At 50.5% G+C, this 25,245-nt stretch overlaps 2 protein-coding genes across 4 annotated transcripts in view; one reads left to right on the top strand and one right to left on the bottom strand.

Moving 5' to 3' along the window:
- Positions 1-10,406, top strand: part of Ptk2b (protein tyrosine kinase 2 beta) — a 120,746-nt gene extending 110,340 nt beyond the window's left edge. For both annotated transcript variants that reach the window (XM_055609895.1, XM_055609896.1), the window contains exons 24-31: positions 391-516; positions 5,034-5,180; positions 5,305-5,340; positions 5,645-5,669; positions 6,557-6,603; positions 7,210-7,347; positions 7,585-7,665; positions 9,370-10,406. In XM_055609895.1, the coding sequence (XP_055465870.1) occupies positions 391-516; positions 5,034-5,180; positions 5,305-5,340; positions 5,645-5,669; positions 6,557-6,603; positions 7,210-7,347; positions 7,585-7,665; positions 9,370-9,585 (816 nt within the window). In that variant the 3' untranslated portion in view covers positions 9,586-10,406. The remainder of the gene's footprint in view (positions 1-390; positions 517-5,033; positions 5,181-5,304; positions 5,341-5,644; positions 5,670-6,556; positions 6,604-7,209; positions 7,348-7,584; positions 7,666-9,369) is intronic.
- A 66-nt stretch (positions 10,407-10,472) lies between these two features.
- Positions 10,473-21,395, bottom strand: Chrna2 (cholinergic receptor nicotinic alpha 2 subunit). Of its 2 annotated transcripts, XM_055609897.1 has the most exons (6): positions 21,323-21,395; positions 20,151-20,302; positions 19,716-19,760; positions 17,558-17,667; positions 13,891-14,968; positions 10,473-12,726 (listed from the first exon to the last, which is right to left on the bottom strand). In XM_055609897.1, the coding sequence occupies exons 1-6, from the start codon at positions 21,393-21,395 to the stop codon at positions 12,601-12,603; spliced, it is 1,584 nt and encodes a 527-aa protein (XP_055465872.1). In that variant the 3' UTR covers positions 10,473-12,600. The 2 variants fall into 2 exon arrangements, with proteins under 2 accessions (XP_055465872.1, XP_055465873.1); XM_055609898.1 differs by lacking the exons at positions 19,716-19,760; positions 20,151-20,302; positions 21,323-21,395 and adding an exon at positions 16,770-16,874 and having other exon boundaries at positions 17,558-17,650.
- Between the last annotated feature and the right edge of the window lie 3,850 nt (positions 21,396-25,245).

The following is a 25,245-nucleotide window of genomic DNA, read 5'->3' as shown; positions in this document are numbered from 1 at the left end:
TGTGTGTGTGTGTGTGTGTGTGTGTGTGTGTGTGTGTGTGTGTGTGTGTGCAGTCACTAATCTGCAGGTTATCATCACAACCCATGTCACAACTGTGAACCGTGACCCTTTTCCAAAGGGTCCTAAGGTCCCGCCCTTGGTCTCAGGAGATGACCTGTCTGTGAGCACCCATGTGAAAGGGCGCTGTGCATGAGGAGCGCCTGGCAGATGAGAGGCCACGTTGCTCCTCAGCTGGGCCGGGGAAACAGCGCGTCCCATTCTTTGTCTGCACCCCCACGGTGTGCCCTCGTCCTTTTACTGTGTGCGTGCGCGCCCCCCGTTCGTGGCAGCTAACTGTCCACCCTCTCGCCTTGCCCCTGTGCCTTGTGCTTCTCTGCTTCTCGTGAATAGGTCCCTGAGGGTCTGTGTGCCAGCTCTCCTACGCTTACCAGCCCTATGGAGTACCCATCTCCTGCTAACTCGCTGCACACCCCGCCTCTCCACCGGCACAATGTCTTCAAGCGCCACAGCATGCGGGTAAGAGGGCCCTGCATGCTGGGTGTCGGTCGGCCTCGCCACAGAGGCTGCTGGAGGGAGGTGGCCTGGGAAGGGCGCCAGTCAGACTACTGAGGGCCTCAGTGGTCCTCCTCAGCCGAACAGGACCCGCTTTTGTCCATACTGGGGCTGTGGCCAATGCTGGCAGATTCTCTCCTTTCCCCGAGTTCCCAGGAGTCAGGTACAATAGGTGGTGTAGAGGCCTGTGGGCAGAGCAGAGCAGGGCGTAGGGTTGCCATGGAATAAAGGATCCTGGAGGTTTCTCCCCCATGCTGCCTTCCTAACTGATTGCTTAGGTTGCTAAATCTATCCCTGGAGGAAAGGCTTCCTCATAGTGGCTTTCCCTGCTGGTGTGGATATGGGCTCATGAGCCAGCTCCACCACTGCAGCCTCGTTCTCTTCAGTGACTGCTGAGGCCCCGAAGCGTCCTGGACCAGATGCTCAGGTCTTCTGCACAAGGGCACCTTTGCTTGTGGACAGATGTCCACAGCCACTGCCTCTCTTGTTGTCAGTTGCTGGGAGCGATTGCTATATTTTCCTCAGCTACGGAGCAGCCCAAAACACTTACCATTTTAGCTTTCACTGTATATGTATATACAGTTGCAAACGCATAACTCCAAAGCTTCTGTGGAAAAATGCACGTTTATTACAATATATTTGAGAAATTATGTAGGCAATCACGTTGATACGCTTCTGTGCTGTTATTCTTGCTTTAGCAAAATTTGAAACGAGCATAATTTGGAATTCCGAGCAGCAAGATCTGTTATGAAACCAAATTTTCTCAAACTCGCTCTATTTTTCTCTGTGGCATTAATTTAACCAATTTCTGTCTTCATATGGGCTTAGCCATAATCAACCCACGGGTTTTAAGCACGTGCTGTAATTTGGGCAATGCTCAAACCCCCCCCCTGCCCTAGACCCTTTATTCGCAGCTAATTAAGTTTCAGGGAGCTTTGTTTGAAATGGTGGTTGTCTCGGAAAGAGGCTGTTTAGTGCCTGTGAGGGGCAGTACTGCCTTTGCCTCTGCTGTGCGTCACTGCCAAGACTTTGTTCGCTTCCATAAAGACAACCTGGGCAGGTCTTTTGTGACGAGGGCTTAGAAGTGATTTTCATAAAGGAACTCCGCCTGAAAGAACATAGTGAATACTTTTTTAAATAAGTAAAATAATAATAATAATAATAATAATAATAATAATAATAATAATCCCCATTTTATGGTATCTATGAGACAGTTTCTTTCCAATGGCATTCTGTCAAGAGCTAACAGGTTTCCCACGAAGCATGTGAAAGCAATTAGGGAAGATTCAGAGATGACAAAATGGTTTCCTTTACATCATGGCTCCTCTGGGGGTCTGAGGAGCATCACAAAGCGGCGGTGGTAGCCCTCTCCCTCCAGGGGCATCACAATTCCGTAGTAAAGTTCAGAACGGAGCACCAGAGTGCTGACCTGGGTACTGAAGGAAGAGCCAGGAGGCGCTGCCTTCAAGGCACAGGTGCACACTCACTGTCCCACCTGTATCGCTCCCGGGGAAGCTTTGGAACCAGGAAAATGGCGACATAGAGACGGACGAGAAGGAGGTGGCACCAGGAACCAGGACTAAGTGTTAAAAAGCTGTATGGTAACGGGCAGGGGCACCTCTTTGCTAGAACAAGGAAAGTTTTATGTGGAGGTGTAGATGAGGCAGGAAGAATGAGCCATGGCAATTACAGAAAACAGCTCATGAACAGCATTCTGTAACACAAGTTCCTGATTCCTTCCAAGAAGTGTAGGTGTCTGCCACCTCGGAAAAACACCCAGAGTGTATTTTGACCAAACTACAGTATAAAAAGGTTCAAGGTTTAGAAGTTATTATTAGAATTACTGGAGCTGGGAGAAGGCTCTGTGGATAGGGTACCTACCAAGCAGGCAAGAAGGAAGACCAAAGTTGGATCCTCAAACTCACGTAAATGCCGGGTGGGTGTGCTTGTCTACCTGTAATTCCAGCCCTAGGAACACAGAGAATCCTGGGAGCAAGGTGGCCATGGAGATCAGCTGATTATCAGTGCGTTCTCAGTTCAGCCAAGGGAGGTAATATGCTTTAAGGATGTGAACAGCAATTAAGAAAGGTGACGGCCTCAACCTCCAGCCTCCATGCACACATGCTCCAACAACACATGCCAGCACGCGTATAAACACTTGTGCACATACACCCAGATAAAGAATAAAGCAAAACGCGTCTCCTTTCACCCTTTAGTTTTATTATGCAATTAGAAGGCATCAGAACAAGGTTTCCAGCATGTGTTTGCTAAAATATTTGCCAGGGTCAAGCTTGGAGCGTACGGCACGTATTACCTGTGGGAATCTCTTGGGGCCTGTGAAATTGTTTAGTAGATTTCAGACCCCAGTAACTTATCCTATCAACATTTAATCTTCTTCAGACTATGTGTCTTCTTTTATATTCTTATTTAAAGATTCTGACAGTTAGGTTCACCACTTATTGAAAGCCCAGGGTAGCCATTGACCAGTATTGGATTTAACTGGGGATATTTTTAACATTAAAATGTTTACTTTCGTTTTTGGAGCACTGGTGTCTTAGGCTTTCTTTCTGCTCCCATAACAAAATACCTGAGGCTGGTACTTCACACAGAAAAGACACTTAGTTAACTCAGTTTTGAAGTGCTTATAACATGGACAGCACCTGCTAGGTTCCACTGAGAATCCTCTGGCCACATCATACCATTGTAGATAGTGTCATGTTAGGGGAACAAATAACTTGTTCTATTATTCATTTATCCCGATGGGAACATAAACATATTCTCCCAGAATCCATGCCTGCAACACATAGCTGCTTAACAAATACGTTAAGCAGGATAAGTTGGATGAAGAATATTGTAGGAGGCACTGGAGAGATGGCTCAGAGGTTAAGACCCTCTTTTCCAGAGGTCCTGAGTTCAATTCCCAGCAACCACACAGTGGCTCATAACCATCTATAGTGGATCTGGTGCCCTCTTCTGGCATGCAGGCACACGTGCAGATCAGGCATTCACATATACAAAATAAATGAATGAATACTTTAAAAAAAAAAAAAAAAGAACGTTGTAAGAAATCAACACTAGTAATTGAATCTGTATGTGTGACGGGCAAGGTGCCCCAGTAAACTATTTTAAAGCTATATTGTAACAATCAAGCCTTTCCTATAGGGTTAGTGGGGAACTCTTTTGAGGCCTGGGAGAGGCGCTGCTTGTTAAAGTTATATATGATTTTTCACTTTAGCTTCTTCCTTAAGTGACCTATCAACTGGCCACTGCAAAGGGAAGGGACTGTTGATTCCTCGTGAGGACACCTGAGACTGGAAGATTTACACTGAACGGAAATTTATCACTTCCAGTTTTGGAGACTTGGAAATCCAAGATCAAGGGCCACCTCTAGTGAGGGCCTCCTGATGTTTTCTACCACGGCAGAAGACATTACGTGGTTGAGGGAGCACAGAGCGAGGGCAAGAGGCAAACTCACCCTTCTGTCAGGAGCTCACATGTGTCTCAACTTGTTCATAAACTCAGTGCCTCCACAATCTTCAACTCGCCCCACCTCTCAACACTGTTGTCCTGGATATCTAATTACTGACACATGAACATTGGGGTGGGGTGGGGAGGCACATTCCAGCCATAACAGGAACTTCCGGTGTTCATGTCACAAAAGGACCCTGTCCCTGGCAAAGGGTTCTGCAGTCAAGAACACACACAACCTTCTTCCTCCAGGAGACCCTGGAGGCCAAGATACATACTCACAGTAGATGAAAAGCAAAATAGTTTGGAGGGACTGAGAAAATAACTATTCAAATGCGCCCTGGAATTATTGAGGGGGAAAGAGGGGAACACCCACCTAAGAAACAAAACTAAGAATAAGTCCAAGGCCCCACAGGCGAGCGAAGACAAGGATCAAGGCTAATGAGGAGGAGGAAGCGTTCATCTTGTGTCTGTGGCGTTATGCTTTTGGAAGTTCCGTTCTTCATCTCATCTTTTAGCTCATTCCTCTTATCCTTCAGTTATATCAGTCAAGCTGTTATCTTGGCCAAAGATAACAAGGTGCATGATGGTGGGCACAAGCAGTCCTGTACACCAGGAGCCCGAGCTAGCCTCACCATCTGTAGAAGCTTCCAGACCTGCCACCATAATGCTTAGGGTTTGGGGCAGGTTTTGTATTTCTGAGTCTGTTACATCTCTGCAGCCATCACAAATGCCAGCTGAGGAAATGGGCGGATGGTTGAAAATAGAACGTCGTTGGCAGAGCATGTGATAGTCGGAACCCAGTGCTCCGGGGTTTGGCACCCTGTTACAGTCAGGCATGTGGAAGAGGCTGAGACCAGAACAAAAGTGTCTGCCTTTGTGGCTACGGGATAAGGAATAGGCAAGAAAAGAGCAGCAGGCAATGCCAAGGTTTGGCTCCCCTGGGGCCCTGCAGCAGCTCCTCCCTGGGTCCAGCCTGAGGACGGGACTCATTGAAGCTGTTGCCCTCACAGGAGGAGGACTTCTTCAGGCCCAGCAGCAGAGAGGAGGCCCAGCAGCTCTGGGAGGCAGAGAAGATCAAGATCAGGCAGGTCCTCGACAAACAGCAGAAGCAGATGGTGGAGGATTCCCAGTGGCTGAGGCGTGAGGAGAGAAGCTTGGTGAGTAGCCCCCCGCCCCACCCCGCTCCCTCTCTGTTCCTGCCCACTGGGGTGGATGCTCCCCTTGAACTGTTCTTACTTTCTACTCTGGAACCTAAATCCTTTGCTTTGGTCTCCCCCGCAGGACCCTATGGTTTATATGAATGACAAGTCCCCACTGGTAAGTCACCAGGCAAGAGCTCTTAGAGCCACAGCCTGAAAAAGCCTTATCTTCTCAAGACCCTGGGCCTGCCTGTTTCTGCCCTTCAGGCTGACCTCATGCCTCTCTCCACCTGAAAGCCCACGGGGACCCATATTGTTAGTACTGCCTTGGGCCTCTAGAAAGGTCCCTTGGGATTGGGAGCTCTCAGATGCCCCCACTCATGGCTGTGATGTCGAAACTAGAAGTGGGGTGAGCAATGAGGGGCATAGGACGTTCCTTGGAGGCAGAATAGTGACTCCTTTCTCTCTTCTGTTTCTTACAGACTCCAGAGAAGGAGGCTGGCTACAGTGAGTGTTTCCTTGGGGTAGCTTTTGCCTGGGGTGTGTTAAGGGTGTAGTCCTATTCTTGTTCACTGTCCTGCCAGGAGCCGAGGGCTGTTTTTGATTTTAAGAAGGAAAAGGTACCCTCTGCCTTGTTTTGTCCTGAATGTGTGGACTCATTTGGATTTTTGAAAGGAGCCTCCCCTTCAACCCTACCCAGCCCCCACGCTATCCATCTACCTCTGCCCATCTACTCTAATGGAGTTGGCGACTTCTTTGAGCCTCCTTTCTTTTTATCCCCCATTCGCATGCATTTCTTAAATGAATCTGGAACGCTCTCCATTTCCGGTTCCTGAGCTAAGGATCTCACTCTCCAAGATGAAAACTAAGACCGGGGGTGTAAGCGGCTGCCTTGGATGAGCGAGCTGCTCCTGCTTAGTGGTGGGATCAGAAGCAAGCTCACTCACCAGCTCTCGAATCTTTGCTCACGATGACGGCAGCTCCCCCAGCCTGTGTGTGCCGTTGCTCGTTAGAGTCGAGTCAATAGTATGACAAATCATCATGGGTCTTAAAATGTACCCCTCCCTCCCACTCCCACTGCACCAGGGTGGGCTCCACAGGCTGTGGGACACTTTCCCATGGATGCTTGCTCAAAGGCAGCATTGCTGTACACCAAGCCTTGGAGTCCTCTACACTCGCTGCAGTCATGTGTCCTTGCCTTGACCTTTTCTTTCTATGCCATGAGCAGGTCTTGGCCCTGGCTATTGGGAAGGCATGAAGACCATAATCCTTGGTCTTGGGGTCTCCTGGGGTCTCCTGAGGGTAAAGATGGGGCATTGGCTTGATTATAGGGAGGTAGAACGAGAAAGCCCAGGTACCGAGAGCGTCACTACTCCCTTTCCTTCCTATTGTAGCGGAGTTCACAGGGCCCCCACAGAAGCCACCACGGCTCGGCGCACAGGTATGTATTGGGTTACAACTGCCCAAAACTGAAATTCTCAGTGTCCCTTGGAGATAATCCAGTCCAGTATCATAATTATAGAGATGAGTGTCAGAGAGCAGATGAATCTTGCCTATGGTTTCACAGCTAATTCACAACAAAATGGGAGAAGAGCCAGGTTTGTTGTTGCGTTGTTGTTGTTTTTAATCTCCTAGATCTCTTCCCTTACTGGGGGAAAGGTCTGATTTGTTCAGCCTAGGATCAGGAGGTGTGGGCCTCTTCTCTTCCTGAGCCTTCCCCTAGATTCCAGCATCCTAATGTCTACTGGTTCCCTTGATTCCAGAATGTGTATAACGTTAAGACAATGTAGACCCCAAAACCCGATGATGTTCAGATTGAGCTAGTGTGATACTGGGTGCTTTATTAACACACCAACATTTTTGCTTGGGTCCCCCAATGGGAGGACTGTGACCCCAGAGACAGAAGGGGAGCCTCTACCCCTGGGACAGAGTGCTCTTGTTGCAAAGCAGAGGCCTTCTCCCTGGTTGATATCTGTGCATTCCCAGGAATGAATTACAGTGATAGAGGGGTCCTCCTGGCTCCCCGTGATCCACCTGTCTCTTTCAGTCCATTCAGCCCACAGCCAACCTGGACAGGACCGATGACGCTGTGTACCACAATGTCATGACTCTGGTGGAGGCCGTGCTGGAACTCAAGAACAGGCTCAGCCAGCTGCCCCCTGAGGACTATGTCGTGGTAGTGAAGGTGACTGACAGGGCGGAAGCAGATCAGGGCAGTAGGGGCTGCCCACCCGGAGCCTGGAAGGAAAACTACCATGCTCTTCGCATTGGCCAGCCCGGTAGACCCCAAGGGAACAAGGGAACCCTACAAGTCTAATCCCAGGTGGTCTCAGAGGGCAGACGCCTTCCTAAAGTGCAACTTCAGGGGGAGCAGCTTTTTCCAAAAGCAAGTGGAACAGCTGTCCCACTCTTGTTCTCTTAGAATGTGGGGCTGAATCTGAGGAAGCTCATCGGCAGTGTGGATGACCTGCTGCCCTCCTTGCCGTCCTCTTCTAGGACAGAGGTGAGTGTCCTCATTCTCTCAGACTGGCCTGCTGTACCTCCTCCTGTCTCTGGCTGTAATTCCCATCAGAGGCTCACTGGGGCCACGTGGGCAGCCTTAACTCTCCCAACAGATGTCTGTGCAGAACATCGGGACAGTTAGCACTGAGCCTGCTCTGGGACCTAGTAAAAATCCCAGTCCAGGTCTCATATAGTCTTGATGGGTACATGCAAGGAGGAGAACATTTTCCTTCCACATCCTCTACCTAGTAACCTTCTGCACTTAGGTTAAGGCAGATGTCTCACTGAGATAGCAAACTATTGCTGAGGTCCAGGGGGCGTCCTGCTGTTCTGACGGAATGATGCGGAAGGATGTCCCCAAAAGATGTGACCCCCACACAGGGTAACCTTACACTGCAAAAGGAACTTTATTGAGCTGATAAAGGTAAGGGTCCCAAGCAGGAGAGGATACAGTGGAGTGTCCAGGAGTCCAGGCTCAGATTCAGGGAATGTGAGGACAGCAGCTGACCTCAGAGGGATGCCTCTGCTGGAAGGGGCCACCAGGTAAGAAAGGCGTAACCTCAGAGCTGGAGAAAGCAAGGGTCAGACTCCCCTCCCTGGACTCTCTAACAGGAGCACAGCTCTGGATGACCTTAGGCCCCTCCCCCAGAATTCCAACCTCCAGGACTGTTGGTGAAAAGTTTGCACCCCTATGTGCCTGTGGGAAACAGACCTGTTTCTTGTCTGGAAAATGCAGTGTGTTGATGCCTTGCCTTCCAGTGGTCATCTGTGTGGCCCGTCCTGTCACGTGACCTCCACCATCTCTGGTTGCCCAAGGCAAAACAGAACAAGGGCAGGGCTGCCTCCCCTCTAGGTGACAATGACCTGCTAAGGAATCCCAGCTGGTCTGGTGCCAACAAGAGAACTGAGATTCTGTGAGAACCTGGGCAGCTCATTGGGTGGATTTCCCAGTGCAGGTCAACGGGAATGTTTGGCACAACCCATTTATTTACCCATTCCTTTCATTGGACAGAGAGCTTTCATGCGATGCATTTATCATGCTAAGCACTAGCGATGCAATGGCTAAATAAATATGGGATCCGACCTCTGTAGACGAAAGCATAGGTGTGTTAGTTATTTTCTCATTGCTGTGGCAAAATACTCCAGGAAAATGCCCACAGAAAGGAAAGAGTTATTTTGGCTCTGTAGTTTGAAGGTATAGTCCACTGTGGCGGGGAAGAAACACTGGAAGGAATGTGTGGTGACTGCTCACTTTGCGTCTGGAGCCAGGAAGTGGAGGAATGATGAATGCTGGCGCTCGGCTCACTTTCTCAGATTTATTCATCCCAAGGCCTCAGCCTGTGGAAAGCCATCACTTTTAGGGTGTGCCTTCCCGCCTCCATTAACCCTAACTGGAGACTCCCTCACAGACATGCCCAGTGTCATCAGTGTGGCAATCAAGATGATCCATCAAAGTAGGTCAATGTGTTTGACCCCTGTGACCATCTCACATGCAGAGATTGCCGCTGTGAAGGAGGGTGCTAGCCTGTTCAGGCAGGCTTGGACTGCACCTGCTTGACTAGGGTCTGGGAGGACTCCAGCCCATGCAGAGGCGAGGACTAAGCCCTGGCTTGGAGCGATTTGCCCCCAGGGAACCTCTGGTGTCTTAGGCAATACCCTTTCTGAGCCACCCCTCACTTGACCTCTCTGTATGCTTGCCCACCAGATCGAGGGGACCCAGAAACTGCTCAACAAAGACCTGGCAGAGCTCATCAACAAGATGAGGTTGGCTCAGCAGAACGCTGTGACATCCCTGAGTGAAGACTGCAAGAGGCAAATGCTCACAGCATCCCACACCCTGGCTGTGGATGCCAAGAACCTGCTGGATGCCGTGGACCAAGCCAAGGTTCTGGCTAATCTGGCCCACCCGCCTGCGGAGTGACCAGAGGAAGGACCACCTGCCTGCATCTTCTGCCCCTACCTGTCATGGTGTACCTTTCCTGCCTTGTCTTTGGTTATTGGTCTTCTAGGGAAGGCTGAGAAGAGTCCCCCCCCTTCACCACTTTGCACGACTCCCCCTTCCCCAACCACCCCAGGCTGTGCTCCTCAGGCTACATTTGGACAGAGAGGACTCTGGGCACAGACACAGGGTGGGGTGACATAGTTCATAGGGGTACTGCTGCCAGCCGCTCCCTCTTACCCCAGCCTGGGTAGCTGCGGCATCATTGGAGTCATGGTTGTACCCCTACCAGCCAAAATGGCTTTCTGCATGGACATTTGAGAGCCAGTATTTCCTTCCTCTTCAGCCCTCAGGGACCCCTGATACAGAGGGGACAGGGAGGGGCTTTATTTGTAGAGAAGCCGGTAAGATGAAGGCTGGGCCTGGCTCTCTTGTACAGTGTACATTGGAATTTATTTAATGTGAGTTTGGCCTGGACGGACAGCCGTGGGCCATAGTCCAGGAACAAACCAATCTGGCCACAGGGCTCTGTGTTTTTATCAAACTGAATGCCACAGGGAAGAAGCAGAGAGTCGGAGGTCAGAATGGGACTTTGTGCCCTTCCTGCATTTCTCTTCTCCCTCTTTTCTTCTCCCCTGTTTTCTTACTCTTTTTTTTTCTTTTTTCTTTTTTCTTTTTTTTTTTTTTTTTTTTTTTTGCTCTTCTCCCTTTTCACATCTGCTCCTTTCTCATATGTTTGTGAAGAACATCCTTTTGCCTCCCTTCTTTTTGATCTGTGGTTGAATTAAAATCATTACCATTTACTTTGTGGCTAGCTTGACTGTATTGTTTATTTGATCTGCTCTTTGAGGGGGTGCAGGAAAAGTTGACCTGGAGCCGCTGCCGTGGGAGAATTGGCTCTACCCCTGTCCAGTAGAGAGCAGGAGCTGTGTGGTACTCTCCTGCCCTTTGCCCCAGGTGGGCAGTAGCAACATCTCATCTAAAAGGCAGCCTTCCAGGGAGATGCTGTGCAGTTCCCTCTGTGGAACACTTCGTCTCCTGACTCTCCCCGAACCTCCTAAGCTCTGGAGGGGACTAGATGATGCCAGAGACAGCTGAGGTGGCTGACCTAAAATCATGGCACCCTCGACAGCAGCCGTCTTAGCTTTGTTCCACGATTCTGCTCACGTGCCAGGAGGATGGGAGATGTTAATAATGCAGCAGGCAGCAGGAAATCACATCGCAGGGCTTGGAACACTGGGAGGGGGGTGCAGGCTGCATTCCCTGGAGCAAGTGGAAGCCAAGACCTGAATTGGTGACTGAGTCCAGTCTCATGAGAACTGGAAAGGGGGTGTCTGGGTAAGGCCTCTCATAAGCAAGCTCCCCTTCGGTCTGTGAAGGTGCAGTGTGTGGGGTTCAAAAGAAAAGCACCTGACAAACAAGAAACCAGAAGTTCGCCCTACTCTGCTTCCTACCTTGGACTCTATATTGGTAAGCCATCCTGAATCCCATTGCTGTTAGCTTCTGGGATCCGGCTTCTCAGAGACTGGACAATGTCCTAAGAGGCCGATCCCCTGACTTTTATGTTGCGTTGCGAAGGGTCTTGGAATATTACAAATTCAAGAACAAGTTGCACAGAACAGTTCAGAGCAGTTTAGCCACCTGATGGGATCCTGGGAAGGCTGGGGAGGAGACCTCCCTGAAGCTTTTAGGGAGTTATAGCAGTTCCGGAGCCCAAAACAACCCAGCTTGTTTCTTTCCACTACTCAGAATGAATGAATGGTACAGTGAGTGGCTGAACTCTCACCCCACATGGACTGGAGAGAATAAGAAAAGCAGAAAGCCTGCCCAGAAGGAGTACACAATTGAAAGAGCTTGAAGCAAGGAGCTCAGTTCCTATGCGAGGCATGCTGACGGAGCAGGGAATCGGGCTCAGGGCCTGTGGGTGGCAAGAGGGGTGCCAACAGTGAATATTGCCTTCTCATTTTGTCACTTGATGACTTTAAGGTGGCCGTGGAGCCTGTGAGCAATTATTGGACCTCTCTGCAGCATGGAACAGTGAGACAGGATGCTGAGGGCAACCTGGGGACTCAAAGGTGCCCTTCAGATGAATGAAGGCCCATCCGCTTATACTCAATATTGCCATTTCCCTTTCCCAAGTATCCACCAGGGCATCTCGAACAGGGGTTCTCAACCTTCCTTAACGCTGCCACCCATTAATACAGTTCCTCGCGTTGTGGTGACCCTCAACCATAAATCCATCTTGTTGCTACCTCATAGCTGTAATTTTGCCACTGTCATGACCTGTAATGTAAATGTCTGATATGCAGGATATCTGATATGTGACCCACGTGAAAGGGTCTTTGAGAACCACCGATCCAGACCTTCCTTTGTGCCCCACTCCTTCCGGAAGTGGCCTTATCCCTGATATTTCCTCACAAAGCACATGGAGACAGGTTCGGAGAAAAGTATGAACTTCTTCCTAGGCCTGGATTCAAGATACCCCAACCTGCCTCCCCAGCTTCCGCCCCCAAGTCGTCTGTCCTCTCTGATGCTCTGAATCCAACGTGTTGTTCAGAATTCTTCCACACCAGGCTTGGTCCCATGTGGCTACCTTTGGGCCTGTATTCTATTTCTCTTTGCCCTGGTCTGACTCCCCCATCCCTTTGTTTGACCTTTTTGTCACATGCAGTTCCTATTGCTCTTTCAGGAACATCTTGTTCTGCCTCATGTCCTCGTCAGGTCGTTCCCCTTCTGCAGAGCAAATGGCTTCACCTTTCCTAGCTCCTCAGCATCCCTAAATAGGTGTCATGTTGAGTGGCTTCAGCGCTGTCACAACAATGGTATCATGAGCTCTTCCAAGGAGGAGGTGAGGTCCAGGCTAGTTTGGTGGCCTCATAGAAGCACAGTAGGCAGATGGTATTGACCCCGAAAGAACATTCTAGAGATGGTTCCAGTTAGACAAGACCGGAAGTTAGTTGCCAAGGCTACCTTAGAGCCAACACGAGGGACGTGAGGTCAGATCATCCCAGCTAGGAAGGGAGGAAGGAAGAGCCCAATTGTCCCCAGGAAGCAGACGATAATGAACAGCCAGAGGAATATCCGGTCTACCACCATGGCCACATACTTCCAGTCTTCCTTCACCTGAAGTTAGAATTGGGCTTACAGTGACAAGAGCCAGGCTTTGGGAAGAGCAAATGTCCCTCCCACATCCAGCCCTGTGGAGGCAGCAGTCATCAGACTACTGGAGGCTTGGGAAGCCACAGTTATCCCACGCATGGAGATGGGCGGAGAAGCAGGGGTTAGCTCAGGGCTGATGCATCTCTGACAGTCTCACTCTCTCTTTCCCATTTCCATGTGATCCCCGTTTCAGGAATCCAGGGGGGCATGAGGAGAAGCTGAGACCACCAAGAGGGCATGGGGCCTCAAAATCAGAAAACTTGAAGCGTAGCTCACAGCAGGCATATAGCTGCCATATATACTGTGCTGTCCCATGCTACCTCCACCTACACCTGAAGAGGACAGAAAGAGGCAGGCTGTGGCCCAGAGACAGGTCAGTGTGGAAGAGCCAGGGCTTTTTTTTTTTTTTTTTCCAGCTCATAAGCCAGGGCAGAAGATTTAAATTCTTTAGACATTGTCAAATTAACCATCAATGTTCTTATCTATTCAATAAGGTCACCTCACAGTAACCTCAGGCCTCTCACTCCTCCATTGGATGCTAAGGGGATGATAAGGTTCTGGGGAGGGGAGTCCCTCCCCGGGTCCCCCTCACCCCACCCCACTCCGGCTCAGCGGAGAAACTTCGGGGTTTATGAGTGAACAGGGAAAGTCACAGAAAGCCCAGAGCCCAGGCGGAGGAGAACACAAGGTAGTGCACTGAGTTGATCACATTTGTACTTGGTTTCCATCCCTGCCAAGAGCAGCCTCTCTCTCTCTCTCTCTCTCTCTCTCTCTCTCTCTCTCTCTGCCCTGACCCCACCTTCTCACGAGAAAGGCTGGCCAGCAAAAGGCTGGCCAGAGGGAGGCCAGCATCTGAGCACCCGGGTTTCTGCTCGCTCTCCCCCACTTGGGTTGAACAGAGTGGAAGAGGCTCTGTGATAGTCTGCCCTCGGCCTGGAGGTGACCAGAGAATTAACAGCTAGTGTTCCCGTCTCATGAGTGAGTCCAGACTCCTCGGACATGACTGAGGGAGGTTGGTCCTTACAGGAGGGGAAGGGGTTACCCAAGCTGATGCCCAGGGGTGGGATTATTCCCTGCTGAAGCTAGCAAGATCACCCATGGAGGGGCCCTTCCGTCAGCCCAACTCACCGAAGAGTCGGCGTCTTCAGACCTCAGGTGGTCAGCGATGTAATGTACACCCTCTAGTGCTTTTTGTATCTGAGGAGACAGCAGGATCTCACTATCCTGGGATGGAGCCTTGGCCTCGGGCCCCAGAGCCCTCAGATGCAGGCTGCCATGGCCATAGAGGACTCCCATGGAAGAATCTGGGAGGCCTGTACACGTACATATGTTTTCCTCCTCCTCCTCCTCCTCCTCCTCCTCCTCCTCCTCCTCCTCCTCCTCCTCCTCCTCCTCCTCCTCTTCCTCCATCTCCTCCATTTCCTCAGCATCCATGTTGGTCTCCAGCCAGCGGTAAGTGGGGCTGAGCTTCAGACCCGGGGAGCCGTGGAGCGTCATAGGCGGCAGGGGTCGGTTCATCATCAGCCACCGGGGTACCCGGCCCAGCAGGGCCACCCTCACCCAGCCGGGCATGTTGTGGGTGCTGGGGGAACGGTGGTGGACGTTGAGCACGAAGACCGTGATGACAATGGAGAGGGTGACAAAGATCATGGTGAAGAGCAGGTACTCGCCGATGAGCGGGATGACCAGGGAGGTGGACGGGATGATCTCGGTGATGAGCAGCAGGAAGACGGTGAGCGAGAGCAGCACCGAGATGCACAGCGTGATCTTCTCGCCGCACTCGGAGGGCAGGTAGAACACGAGCACGGTGAGGCAGGAGATGAGCAGGCACGGGATGATGAGGTTGATGGTGTAGAAGAGCGGCAGCCGGCGGATGACGAAGTAGTAGGTGACGTCAGGGTAAATCTCGGCACAGCAGTCGTATTTCTTGCTGTTGTAGGTCCCGGTGGCATTGATGATGGCCCACTCGCCGCTCTCCCAGTAGTCCTTCAGGTCCACCGTCCGCTCCATCTGCTCCAGGTCGATCTTGGCCTTGTCGTACGTCCACGAGCCAAACTTCATCTTGCAGTTCTGCTGGTCGAAGGGGAAGAAGGTCACGTCGATGCTGCAGGAGCTCTTGTAGATGGCCGGGGGCGTCCAGTGCACGGTCCCCGTGAAGAAGAGGTGGGCCTTGGTCATGTGGGTCACCGCAAACTCCCCATCTGCGCTGGGAAAGAGGAGACAAGCTGGGGTCCCGCGGTACCTGCCTCCTCCAGGAAGCTGGCAGCAGGGCAACTGGGTAAACAAAGCCACCACTGATTGGCCAGGGAGGGCCATTCATGCAAGAGTGTGGATCTCTCCTGCAGACAGATGTATCTGAGCTGTCTTTTCAAACAGCATTGTTTTAATTGCAGAAGTAAAAATTTTACAAAAAACAAACAAAAAACACCACGTTATTACCATTTTGGTGTTATACTTACATATCTCACGACTGTAGACTGTGACTCACTTTTGCATATTCTTTTTTTTTTTTTTTCCTAGACAGGGTTTCTCTGTGTAGCCCTGTCCTGGAACTCACTGTGTAGACCAGGCTGGTCCCGAACTCACAGAGGGCTTCCTGCCTCTGCCCCCGGAGTGCTGGGATTAAAGGCGTGTGACACCACCACTCAAATTTTGCATATTTAAAAATCATGAGACTTTTATAGTCTGAGCCCCCCCACACACCTTTTTTAAAGATTTATTTCTTATGCATACTGTGCTCTGCCTGCATGTACACCTGCATGCCAGAAGAGGGCACCAGATCTCATTATAGATGTTGTGAGCCACCATGTGGTTGCTAGGAATTGAACTCAGGACCTTTGGAAGAGCAGCCAGTTCTCTGAGCCATCTCTCCAGCCCTGGTCCCCTATTTTTATCCATTTAGCATATTAATGTTTTTGTGGAGTTTGTTGTTGTCTCACTATGTAGCCCAGGCTGGCCCACAACTTCCTGGCTGAATTTGAACTTGTGAGCCTCTTGCCTCAGTATCTTCAATTCTGGGGTAACAGGTGTGCTCCACCATACCTGACTAGAGTAATGATTTTTGAGCGTTTTGACTTCTCTCACTATGCAAATGGGGAGCCAGCGGCAGAAGGGGCGGATCCTGGATTCTGCGTCCAGATCTTCTGTTCCTTTCCAGAAGACACTAACATTTTGGCTGGCGAGGAAACTCCCTGTAGTCTGTGCATTTAGCATGGTATTGGGGGCCAGTTTCATCCGCCGGGGCCTGTACCTGAGGGATGTGAGATGTGATCCCTGCCCTTGGGGAACTACATGAATTCAAGTGACACCACCATACCATAGGGCATTTGGAATGCTCCTGGAGCGGCTGAATGGGGTTAATAAGGCCTTGACCTGGGAGACAACGGCATAAAAGCAGCAGGGTTCACAGAAATAAGGGAGAGACTGGCAGGTGGGATTTGTAGAAGACCGAGTCGTTCGCCGCCCCCACCCCACCCCAGGAGGATAGTCTAGTCTTTTAAGCTCCACCCCAAATTCCCACCTTCCACCCAAACCTACAGCGATAATCTTGGTCATTTCACCTAGCTACCACTAGATGGCAACAGACTCCCATTTGGGGCAAGAGACCACGTGACCTCATTGACCCTTTGCCTACTAATCTGGAGGAGGGCGTGGGGAGCACTCGCTTTAAACGCCTGCAGCGCCCCGGATTAGCCTTTGTCCTCCCGGAAGACCTTCTGTGGCAGTCAGGTATCGGCGACCAACTCCCTATCGACCATCTTTAAACGCAAACCCGTCCGCTGCCAGGACTTCGCTCCCGATCTGTCAGGCAGAAACAGAAACTAGAGGGATCCTTAGGTGCCTGCTAAGGACACTGAGATGGGGCTTGGGGCAGGGCAAACAGCAGGTGCTTAAGGCTTATAGCAGCAGGGGGGTTGACTATGCTATGCCAAATTATGTGAACACACACACACACACACACACACACACACACACACACACCGGGGGCATTCCGTTCCTATTCCTACCTCAAGAATGTAGCACCGTGTCCCCCACTGGGCTGCTTTGGAAAGCGTGCTAGCAAGAGACACTGCCACCATCTAAGAGTTAGCATCCGGGCTTCTCGGTGAAACCTCAGCCAAGCAAAAAGGAAAGAACAGATTTCAGTTTATGAGAAACCGTGTGTGCGTGCGTGTGTGTGTGTGTGATATGAACACGTGTGGGGGGATGCCAGTGCACATATGTGCGTGTTCATGTGCCCTTCTTAGGCATGCATGACTGTTGGTGTATGTACGTGAGTGTGTGTGTGTGTGTGTGTGTGTGTGTGCGTGTGCATATATATGTATGTGCTAGTGTGCATGTGGGCATATATGTTTGTGCTAGTGTGTGCATGTGTGAACGTGGTGGTGTATACATGTGTGGGTGTGATGTTGCATGTTTGGGGGTGAATAGGCCTGAGGACGTCGTCCAGTGTCTTTCCTTAATCGTGTTCCATCTTTACTTCTTGAGAACCTGTCTCAAGAATCTTAAGTTTGTTGTCTTGGCTAAACTGACTGGCCAGTGAGCTCCTAGGATCCCCTGCCCCCAGTGCTAAAGCCTGTCTGTCTCTCACTGTCTCTCTCTCACACACACATGCAAACACACACACACACACACACACACACACACACACACACACACACACAGAGTCATACCCAGCTTTTATGCAGCTGCTGAGGATTCAAACTCAGATCTTTTTGCTTGCACAGCAAGGGCTCTTACTCATGGAGCCATCTTCCCACCCAGGGTTCGTTTTAATCAATAATTGGCTTCTTACTTGTTGTAGAGAACAATGTCTGGGATCCAGATCATCTCTGAGGGGACCCGGAGGGAAGTGATGTTGCCAAACTCATCTGGGTCCCAGCGCAGCTTGTAGTCATTCCATTCCTGCTCAGGGGAAGGGTCACATCAGGACACTGTCGCATGGGGGACCTCAAGATGGTCTGAAATGAGCTATGGGACCCAGAGGTCCCCCAAGTCCCTCCCCGCAGAATTCAAAGGGGGCTGTGATGCCAGGAAAGGGCTCAGCCATGGGAGTCAGGCAAACCATCTCTGATAACCAGCCTGCTCTGCTCTGACTTTGGTAGCCGAAATCCCAGGCTGCTAGTCCAACACACCTGTCATTCCAGTCCTTGTGTGTCATCCAGCCCTTGTTCTGACATGAATCTGTTATGCAGTCACACGTTGACAAAGCAGGGCCTGCCAGAACTAAAACTAGACAGTGAAGCCAGAAGAGTTTCCCGTGACCTTCAAACTATGCTCTGGAGACCTCCCCATCCAGGAGTCCCAGCAGGAAGAGAAAGCTCTAGGTCCCAACTACACTTCTACCAGAACAGATCCAAGTGTGTTTTAAGACCAGATTTTGTTTTCTTGTTTGTTTTGTTTAATGGGGTTGCATGTGGCCCAAGCTGGCCTCCAGCTTACGATGAAGGAAAAACAACCTTGCACTTCTCCTCCTCAGCCCCCACCTCCTAAGCTTGAGAGTTGCCTTCATGAGACACCACACCCAATTTATGCGGTGCTGGGGAAACAAACCCAGGGTTCCCAGGCAAGCAATGTACCAAACTAGGCTAAACCCTTCCCAAAACAGAGTTCTTATCCTCTCTCTAGTCCATCTTTCAGGATTTCAGGTTTAAACATTTGGGGATGCTAACATCAAATGGAGAGATCTGACTATCAGAGGCATAGGATAGCCGAGTCACCCCATACAGAAAAGGAGAATGGGACTCCCAGAGGGTTGATAACTCTCTGGCATCTCAGGCTCGTCCCAAGCAGCAATGAAAGGCCTGGCTCCACCACAGTGTTCTTCCTTCTCCTCCTACACAAGCCCTGGCACAGGTGACAAGGACAATTGTGGTGACCTAGGTTCTAGACCTCCCCAACCCCTGACATGATTATATGCCTTTCAAAACTTCCTCTTCACTCTGGTTCGATTGGTTCATCTATAGAGATGAGGGTGAGAACTTCCGCTGACTCCAGAGTGAATAGGGATTGGCTCAAAGGGACCTCTGACCCAAGTGTCTAATTTAGAAGCAGCTATCACACAGCTCGACACCATCCAGGGCCCAGTGAGTCAGGGACTGTGTATAGGACACCCACAGCGAAAAAAGGACCTATTCGAATGACTCTGATATGTCACCATCTTGGCCCTTGTGGTTTTCTGAGTGTTAGCTAGAGACAAGGTCAGTCAGGTACTCATGGGGCCAGAGTAAGAAGCTGAGGGCAGGGCTAGCTTCCCTTCCTCATGTTCTTCTGTCATCCACACTTTAAGGCCTTGGGGTTAGCTGGGCAGGAGAATGGGCAAGGTAGGATTCCAGCTCTAAGCAGCCCCTGAGTCTGCCCAACAGTGGCCCACCCGAGCTCCACACACTCTTCAGTTCTTCTTCCATGGAGAGATGGTATTGTTGTCTCTTCCTGACTCCAGATATTTTTGTCGACAGACAGAGGTTTGCCAAAGAGAAGCCATTTTAGACAGAAACAGACTAACCACAGCCGGCCAGGGTCACCATTCAAAGCACAGAAAGCCATCTGACCACCAGGTCACAAATATGCCTGTGGGCTCTGGGGTCATTTGTCAGGCAGCCCAGACTCTGAGACACATGTAGAAAGAGATGGGTCTTGGAGCTGGGCACACCTGGGTGCCGCCTCGTCCTGTGATGTCAGGGTGCTGATTTAGTAAGCTGTCCTGCAGGACCTGGAACTATGAAATGCTTGCATCTAGGAGAGGGTCCCTTGGTGTTGTGGGTGGAAACAACAGCGGGATAAGAGAATGGTCATACCAAAGCCAGCCTCAGGGAGAGCAGCCTACAGTACCTTAGGTGTGATCATGACCCATGAATTCAACATCTTGCTGCTCCTTGGTCCCTTGATAGTGAGGGTCCTAGAAGGGGCTAGAGACTGTGCATGGCTGCCAGCTCCTACCAGGGAAAGCTTACCTGCTTTAGCCAGACATTGGTTGTCATCATTTGATTCTTCTCATCCTGGAGTGGCAGAGATAGAAATTAAGAACAGTTGGGGTGACTGATGAACCAGCCCAGAAGACAGACACATCGGGGATCCATTCACAGGACACCCAAGCCCAGCCATCTCTCCTACCTTGGTCACCAGCACTTAGATTTCCCAGGGTCACCCTGGGGATCTGAGGGGGTGGCCATGGGTTTTAGAAAACTGTCTTCTGACAACCTGTGCTCTTGGGGCCTCCAAGGCTTGGGAAGGAAAGCAACCCAACAAGGCAGCTGCATGCTGTGGCCAGGGTGGGCCTTGAGGGCTGGTGGGAGAAGAGCTAAGCTGAATCCAGGGATGAACATGAGAGAAGAATCAGCTGGTCTGATGATCAATCAAGGGAACTCAGTGTGAAAGGGCAGGCCTACCACATCGATGAGCTGGGCAATGGACAATCCAAAGCGTACAATGACCACATCAGAGGTATTGGGCACTGGCCGTGCCCAGCGATTGTAGCCCCCAAACAGGTGTTTGAACAGGCGGTCCTCAGCCTGGGTGTGTGAACCTTGCTGGGACACCACTGTGGAACAGGAACGAAAAAGAAGAGTCTGCATGAGGTCAAGGAGGCGAGCCTGTGGCCTTCTTTCCACCTCCCATGAAAGCAGAGGCACTCAGCATCATATCCCCTCAGCATAGGGGTAGATAGAGAGGAAGGCCATCTCAAACCCCACTGAGAAGTCCACAGATTAAACCATATCAGCACTTAGCAAGCAGCAATCACTCTAGGTGCCTTCCTGTAAAAGGTCAGGTAGTGTGGGTTGCCACAGCCTAGCAAGAGAGCTCAGACCTAGGAACCAGTCTCAGCGAGAGCCAAAGAGCCCCAAGGGGTTGGGGGTGTGAGGGATGGGTGTGTGTGGGATGGTGGTATGGGGGATGGTTGAGAGGGGCTTTACCCACTGCTGTGAGCCTGGCAGATGGTGAGATGCAGAGTGGAAGGAGAACTTTCCTTCTACTTTTCCAGCAAGCTACTGACACCCATGAGAACATCTTCTCCCACACAGGGTACTACCCTGAGTTCTTAAATCGCCAGCTCTGACCAGTTCTCATCAGCTGGGCAAAGCTCTGCAAAACTGTCTGCTGGAATTTATCATGCCTTTTCCACTGTGTTTTGCATAATAGCTTCTCCATTCTGGGACTCTGCAGCCTTACAAAAATCCAAAATGTCCCAGCAGCCACTAGGACAGAAAGCACGGCAATAACCATAACTACTGCGTGTGAACCTGCACACTGACCCCAGCCCGTGTGCTGGGTGCCAGCCTCCTTCACCTTCACAGCAATCTTCAGTGGTCTACGATGTTGTTTGCATTTTGCCAACAAGATCACTGAAGCTTGGGACCTTTAAGATGACAAAGTTCCTGGTACTAGTGTTGAGCTAGCCACCCATCTCCATCCTGTGGTACCAGCTACCCAGCAGATGACTTTAAGTGCCCCCTGTAGCCTTGAGGATGAAGCAAGCTGGCCTTCTGGAGAGTCCACCATGTGGCCTGTGAGCGCACAGGGGGAAGATGAAGTCCTAGGGGTAGCAGTGGCATCCACTCACCTGCTGGCATCAGCAGGAGACACCGGAGACAAAGATGTATCCAGGACTGGAGAGCAGGATGGAAGGGGGCCATGGTTTCAGAGGATCCTGGTTTCTCTTGGACGGCCAGGAACTGGCTTCCACGAGGCCCCGTCTCTCCTCTGCAACTGAATAAGCCAAGGGAAGGACTCTTAGGGTCAAGAGGCGTGACATGTACTGTCTATGTCTTTCATAAAGGTTTTAAAGCTGAGCAAAAGGCCGTCAACAGGCCTGCCTGGAGTGTGGGGATTCTTGGCTGCTCTGCTTCACGAAGGAGACAGACCTCTCTTTTCTGGAGTCTCTTAATTGTTGACAAGCTAAGACATGACCGTCTTCACAGAGGAAGAAGGTACTAGCATTCTTGCCCTAGTGCCCTCGGCTCCTTATCTGTAAACTGGGGATAACCACGTGGATATGGTGGCCAGCAGAAGAATATGGCTAACCAGTGACAATGACCCAAAGATTCTGGTAATCAAATGCTCGTCAGTGATGAACAACTGGCGGAAGGTTGGCCTATCTAAACAACGGAATACAATGCAGGCATCAAAAGGGAATCAAGTGCTAACATGGCGTGTGTGACTGATGGGATGAACTTCGCAAGCTCGCTATGTGAAAGAAACCAGCCGCCTAGTGCACGAATCCGTTGGCACGTGCATTCCAGGCCTGTCAAATCTGGAAATACATTGCAGATGAGAGTGAGTGGAAGGACTGGGGGATGACTGCTAATGATCAACGGGCTGTCTGCAGGGTATGGAGAAGGTTCTAGAAAGACTTAGTGGTGATGGTTGCACAGTTCTATGAATGTAATAGAATGGACCAAACAGCACGTTTTAAATTAGGAATGAATATTTCAAAAAATTCTGTTACTTAAAAAATGTTCTTGGTGAGTGAGCTGTGGCCATCTTCTGTTGACTACGAAATGGTGAACCTGGAGCTGATGCAGGAAAGTCGTAGGGCTGAGAAGGAGAGATACTTACGATGGTTAAAGACGTCCCACACAGGAGGGAGTTGGAGGGGAGGATCCTCCTAAGCTGATGAATTATTTTACATAGTCTAGGATTCAATCCTAGACCATGACCACAGTGGTACCAAGTGTTGCCCTTCAAAGCTTACATATCCAGGGCTGACGGGATGGCTGAGTTAGTAAAGGGCTTGCCTGTAAGCACAAGGACCTGAGTTCGAGCCCCAGAATCTATCTAAAAGAGCAGGGTGTAGGGGCTTGTGCTTGTAATCCCAGCACAAGGGAAGTAGAGACAGGTGACCTCTGGGACTTTGGCCACCCAGCCAAACCTATGTATGTATCCATGTGTACCTGCACACAAAGTTCATATATCCAAACGTCCACACGGGGTACCTTGCGTCTATGAATGAGAGCTGGAATACCCGTTCTTAGCACAGACGTGGTGTTTCCTTTTGACAGTGAAGAGAATGTCCTGGGATGTTCCAGAATGTTTTTGGAATGGTGATAGGACCACACCATTCCCAAAGCCCCGAATGCCACTAACAGTTAATTTTCTGTTGTGTGTACTTAACCATGACTTCAAAAATATGTGTCAGAGTACGTTTTAAACATAGAAGCGGCCACATCCCCGCAGGAATCGGGAATCAGAATTGTTCCCGACGGAGCTGCGAAGCTGCCTTTCTCTGGTCCTTCCTCTCTAGTCCATCCTGCCCTGTCCCAGGCTGCCAGCGGAGAACCTAGCATCACCAGCCAGCTGCTGCCTCTCCTTCACACTGCCATCGCTCTGCACCGCCCTCCTCGCTGCATCCAGAGTCTGCGAGCGTGACTTTGAGTCCCGGCCATGTCGCTAACACCACTGGGAGTTCAGCTTGTCTGTGGGACAGCTGTGACCTCCTGGGACAGGTACACAGTCCAGAGGAGTCCCAGGAGTCCGTGTGTAAACTCCAGAACCCTGAGGCACTGGGCGGCAGTGTGGAGGTCAGCGCACCGTGACCCAGTGGCAGCACACAGCAGCTGTCCGAGCCGAGTAGGGAAAGAGTGAGCGGGAGAGTGCCAACAGGCTGCTGCCGTTTATGAAACAGCAGCTGCTACAATTGACGGCTCCAGGATGTGCTTAGGGGAAGGCTACCCCGGCCTCAATTTTCACAAAGTATTTCAAGTCAGGGACTCGTTAAAATTTGCAATTTTCTGCCCCTAACCCACAGCCCCACCATTACCGAGTTCAACCTGTCAGCCAGCCAGATCCTGCGTGCGCACCCCCCTCTGGGGTCTAGCCTGGGGTAGTAGTCCTCACACCATCAAGCACCACACAGAGAGCGTCCAGGCCCCACTGACACCTTTACAGCATAACGACTGCACCTCAGGCTTTGGAATCATTGCGAAAGAGTGTGCGGAGACTGCAGGAGCTAGACCAACAGGGAGTTTGCTTGTGAGGCTGTGTCTCTTAGAGAGGTCAGCAGCTACACCCACCAAGCCTCACCAACATGGCTGCCTAAATACGAGCTGAACAAGGATGATAATAGATATACATGGAAGGGAGAAACCCACGGTGCCTCCCCCGTGTGAGAAACTACAGCTGGGGATGCTGAGAGCTGGAGAAATAGTCTTGCGCAGCGGAGAGTACACCAATTAGCTATCTAGCACCAAATGGCCAGCCCTGAAACATACACACAAGTATCATTATACAGGTCGGGCAGGTTGTGTTTATGTAGTATGTACATGGGAATATATATGTGCAAATATACATACATATTATACAGATTATGCATATATATTAGACAGATTAAGCACAGAAATATATACATACATACATGCACATAAATATACACAGACTGGCATGTATGTATGTATGTATGTATGTATGTACAATTTTTAAAAAGAGGCCATGAGTTTGAAAAAGAGCAAGAGGGGAGATGAATAGGAGGGTTTGGAATGAGGAAAGAAAAAGCAGAAATGATGTGGTTCCAAAAAAAAAAAAAACCAGTTTTGTTAATCACCTGTTCCTTTGGGAGAATACCAGCCTGGCCACTGGTTACTTTTATTCCTGTGCTGTGCTGTACCCAACCAGACCTTGCCTTGCCCTGATTCTCATAGAGCTGCCTGGCTTTGTCCTGACCCCTCTCCAAATGTCCCAGGGAACAGATTTAAAAGACCAGTGATTTCCAAAAGGTGTCTGCTCTGGAAAGCTCTTCCAGAACAGCGCCCCCCCCTGAGGGGAGCAGCAGGAAGACCAGCCATGGGAAGCAAACCTCACAGATGGCACCATGCTGAGCCACCTCTGGAGTGCCCGCACCTTAGTGCTGGGCCTGCTTCCCCAACCCCAACTCCTTTACTTCCAGGGAATGTGACCAGAGCCAGCATGTTCTTTAACCTTGTCATCTTTCTTTCTCCTGTGAGCCTGCAGACACCTGCTGTCTCTGGGGGCTGGGATTAGAGGCATTTTAACTTTCTGACACTTTTTTCTATACTTTCCAAATTTCCTACCATAAGCATTAAGATTAAAACATCTGTTTAGTGTGCAGCAACACCCACTGCGTGCTTTACGTGTCCTTCTCCAGGCTCCCATATGGCTCCACTCAAAATTCACACAGCGCTTAGATTCCAGCCCGCTGTCTGAATGGATATAGACCATCAGAGTGAATTGTGTGATGGGAGGAATGACCCCAGTCCCCAAGAGACGTCATAAACGAAGCATTGCCTGTGCGGACAGTGGATATAGCTTTTAAAAGGAAGATCCGGAGCTAGTTGCTGTGGCACACGCCTTTAATCCCAGCACTCAGGAAGGCAGAAGCAGGTGGAGCTCTGTGAGTTTGAGGCCAGCCCAGTCTACAAAGCGAGTCCAGGACAGCCAAGGCTACACAGAGAAACCCTGTCTCAAAGAAAGAAAGAAAGGAAGGAAGAAAGGAAGGAAGGAAGGAAGGAAGGAAGGAAGGAAGGAAGGAAG

This window comes from Psammomys obesus, unplaced genomic scaffold (assembly GCF_907164565.1).
Source record: "Psammomys obesus unplaced genomic scaffold, mPsaObe1.curated_primary_1811, whole genome shotgun sequence".
In the NCBI taxonomy this organism is placed as follows: domain Eukaryota; kingdom Metazoa; phylum Chordata; class Mammalia; order Rodentia; family Muridae; genus Psammomys; species Psammomys obesus.
The sequence above is the reverse complement of the archived record's forward strand: the minus strand, read 5'-3'. Positions and strand labels throughout refer to the sequence as shown.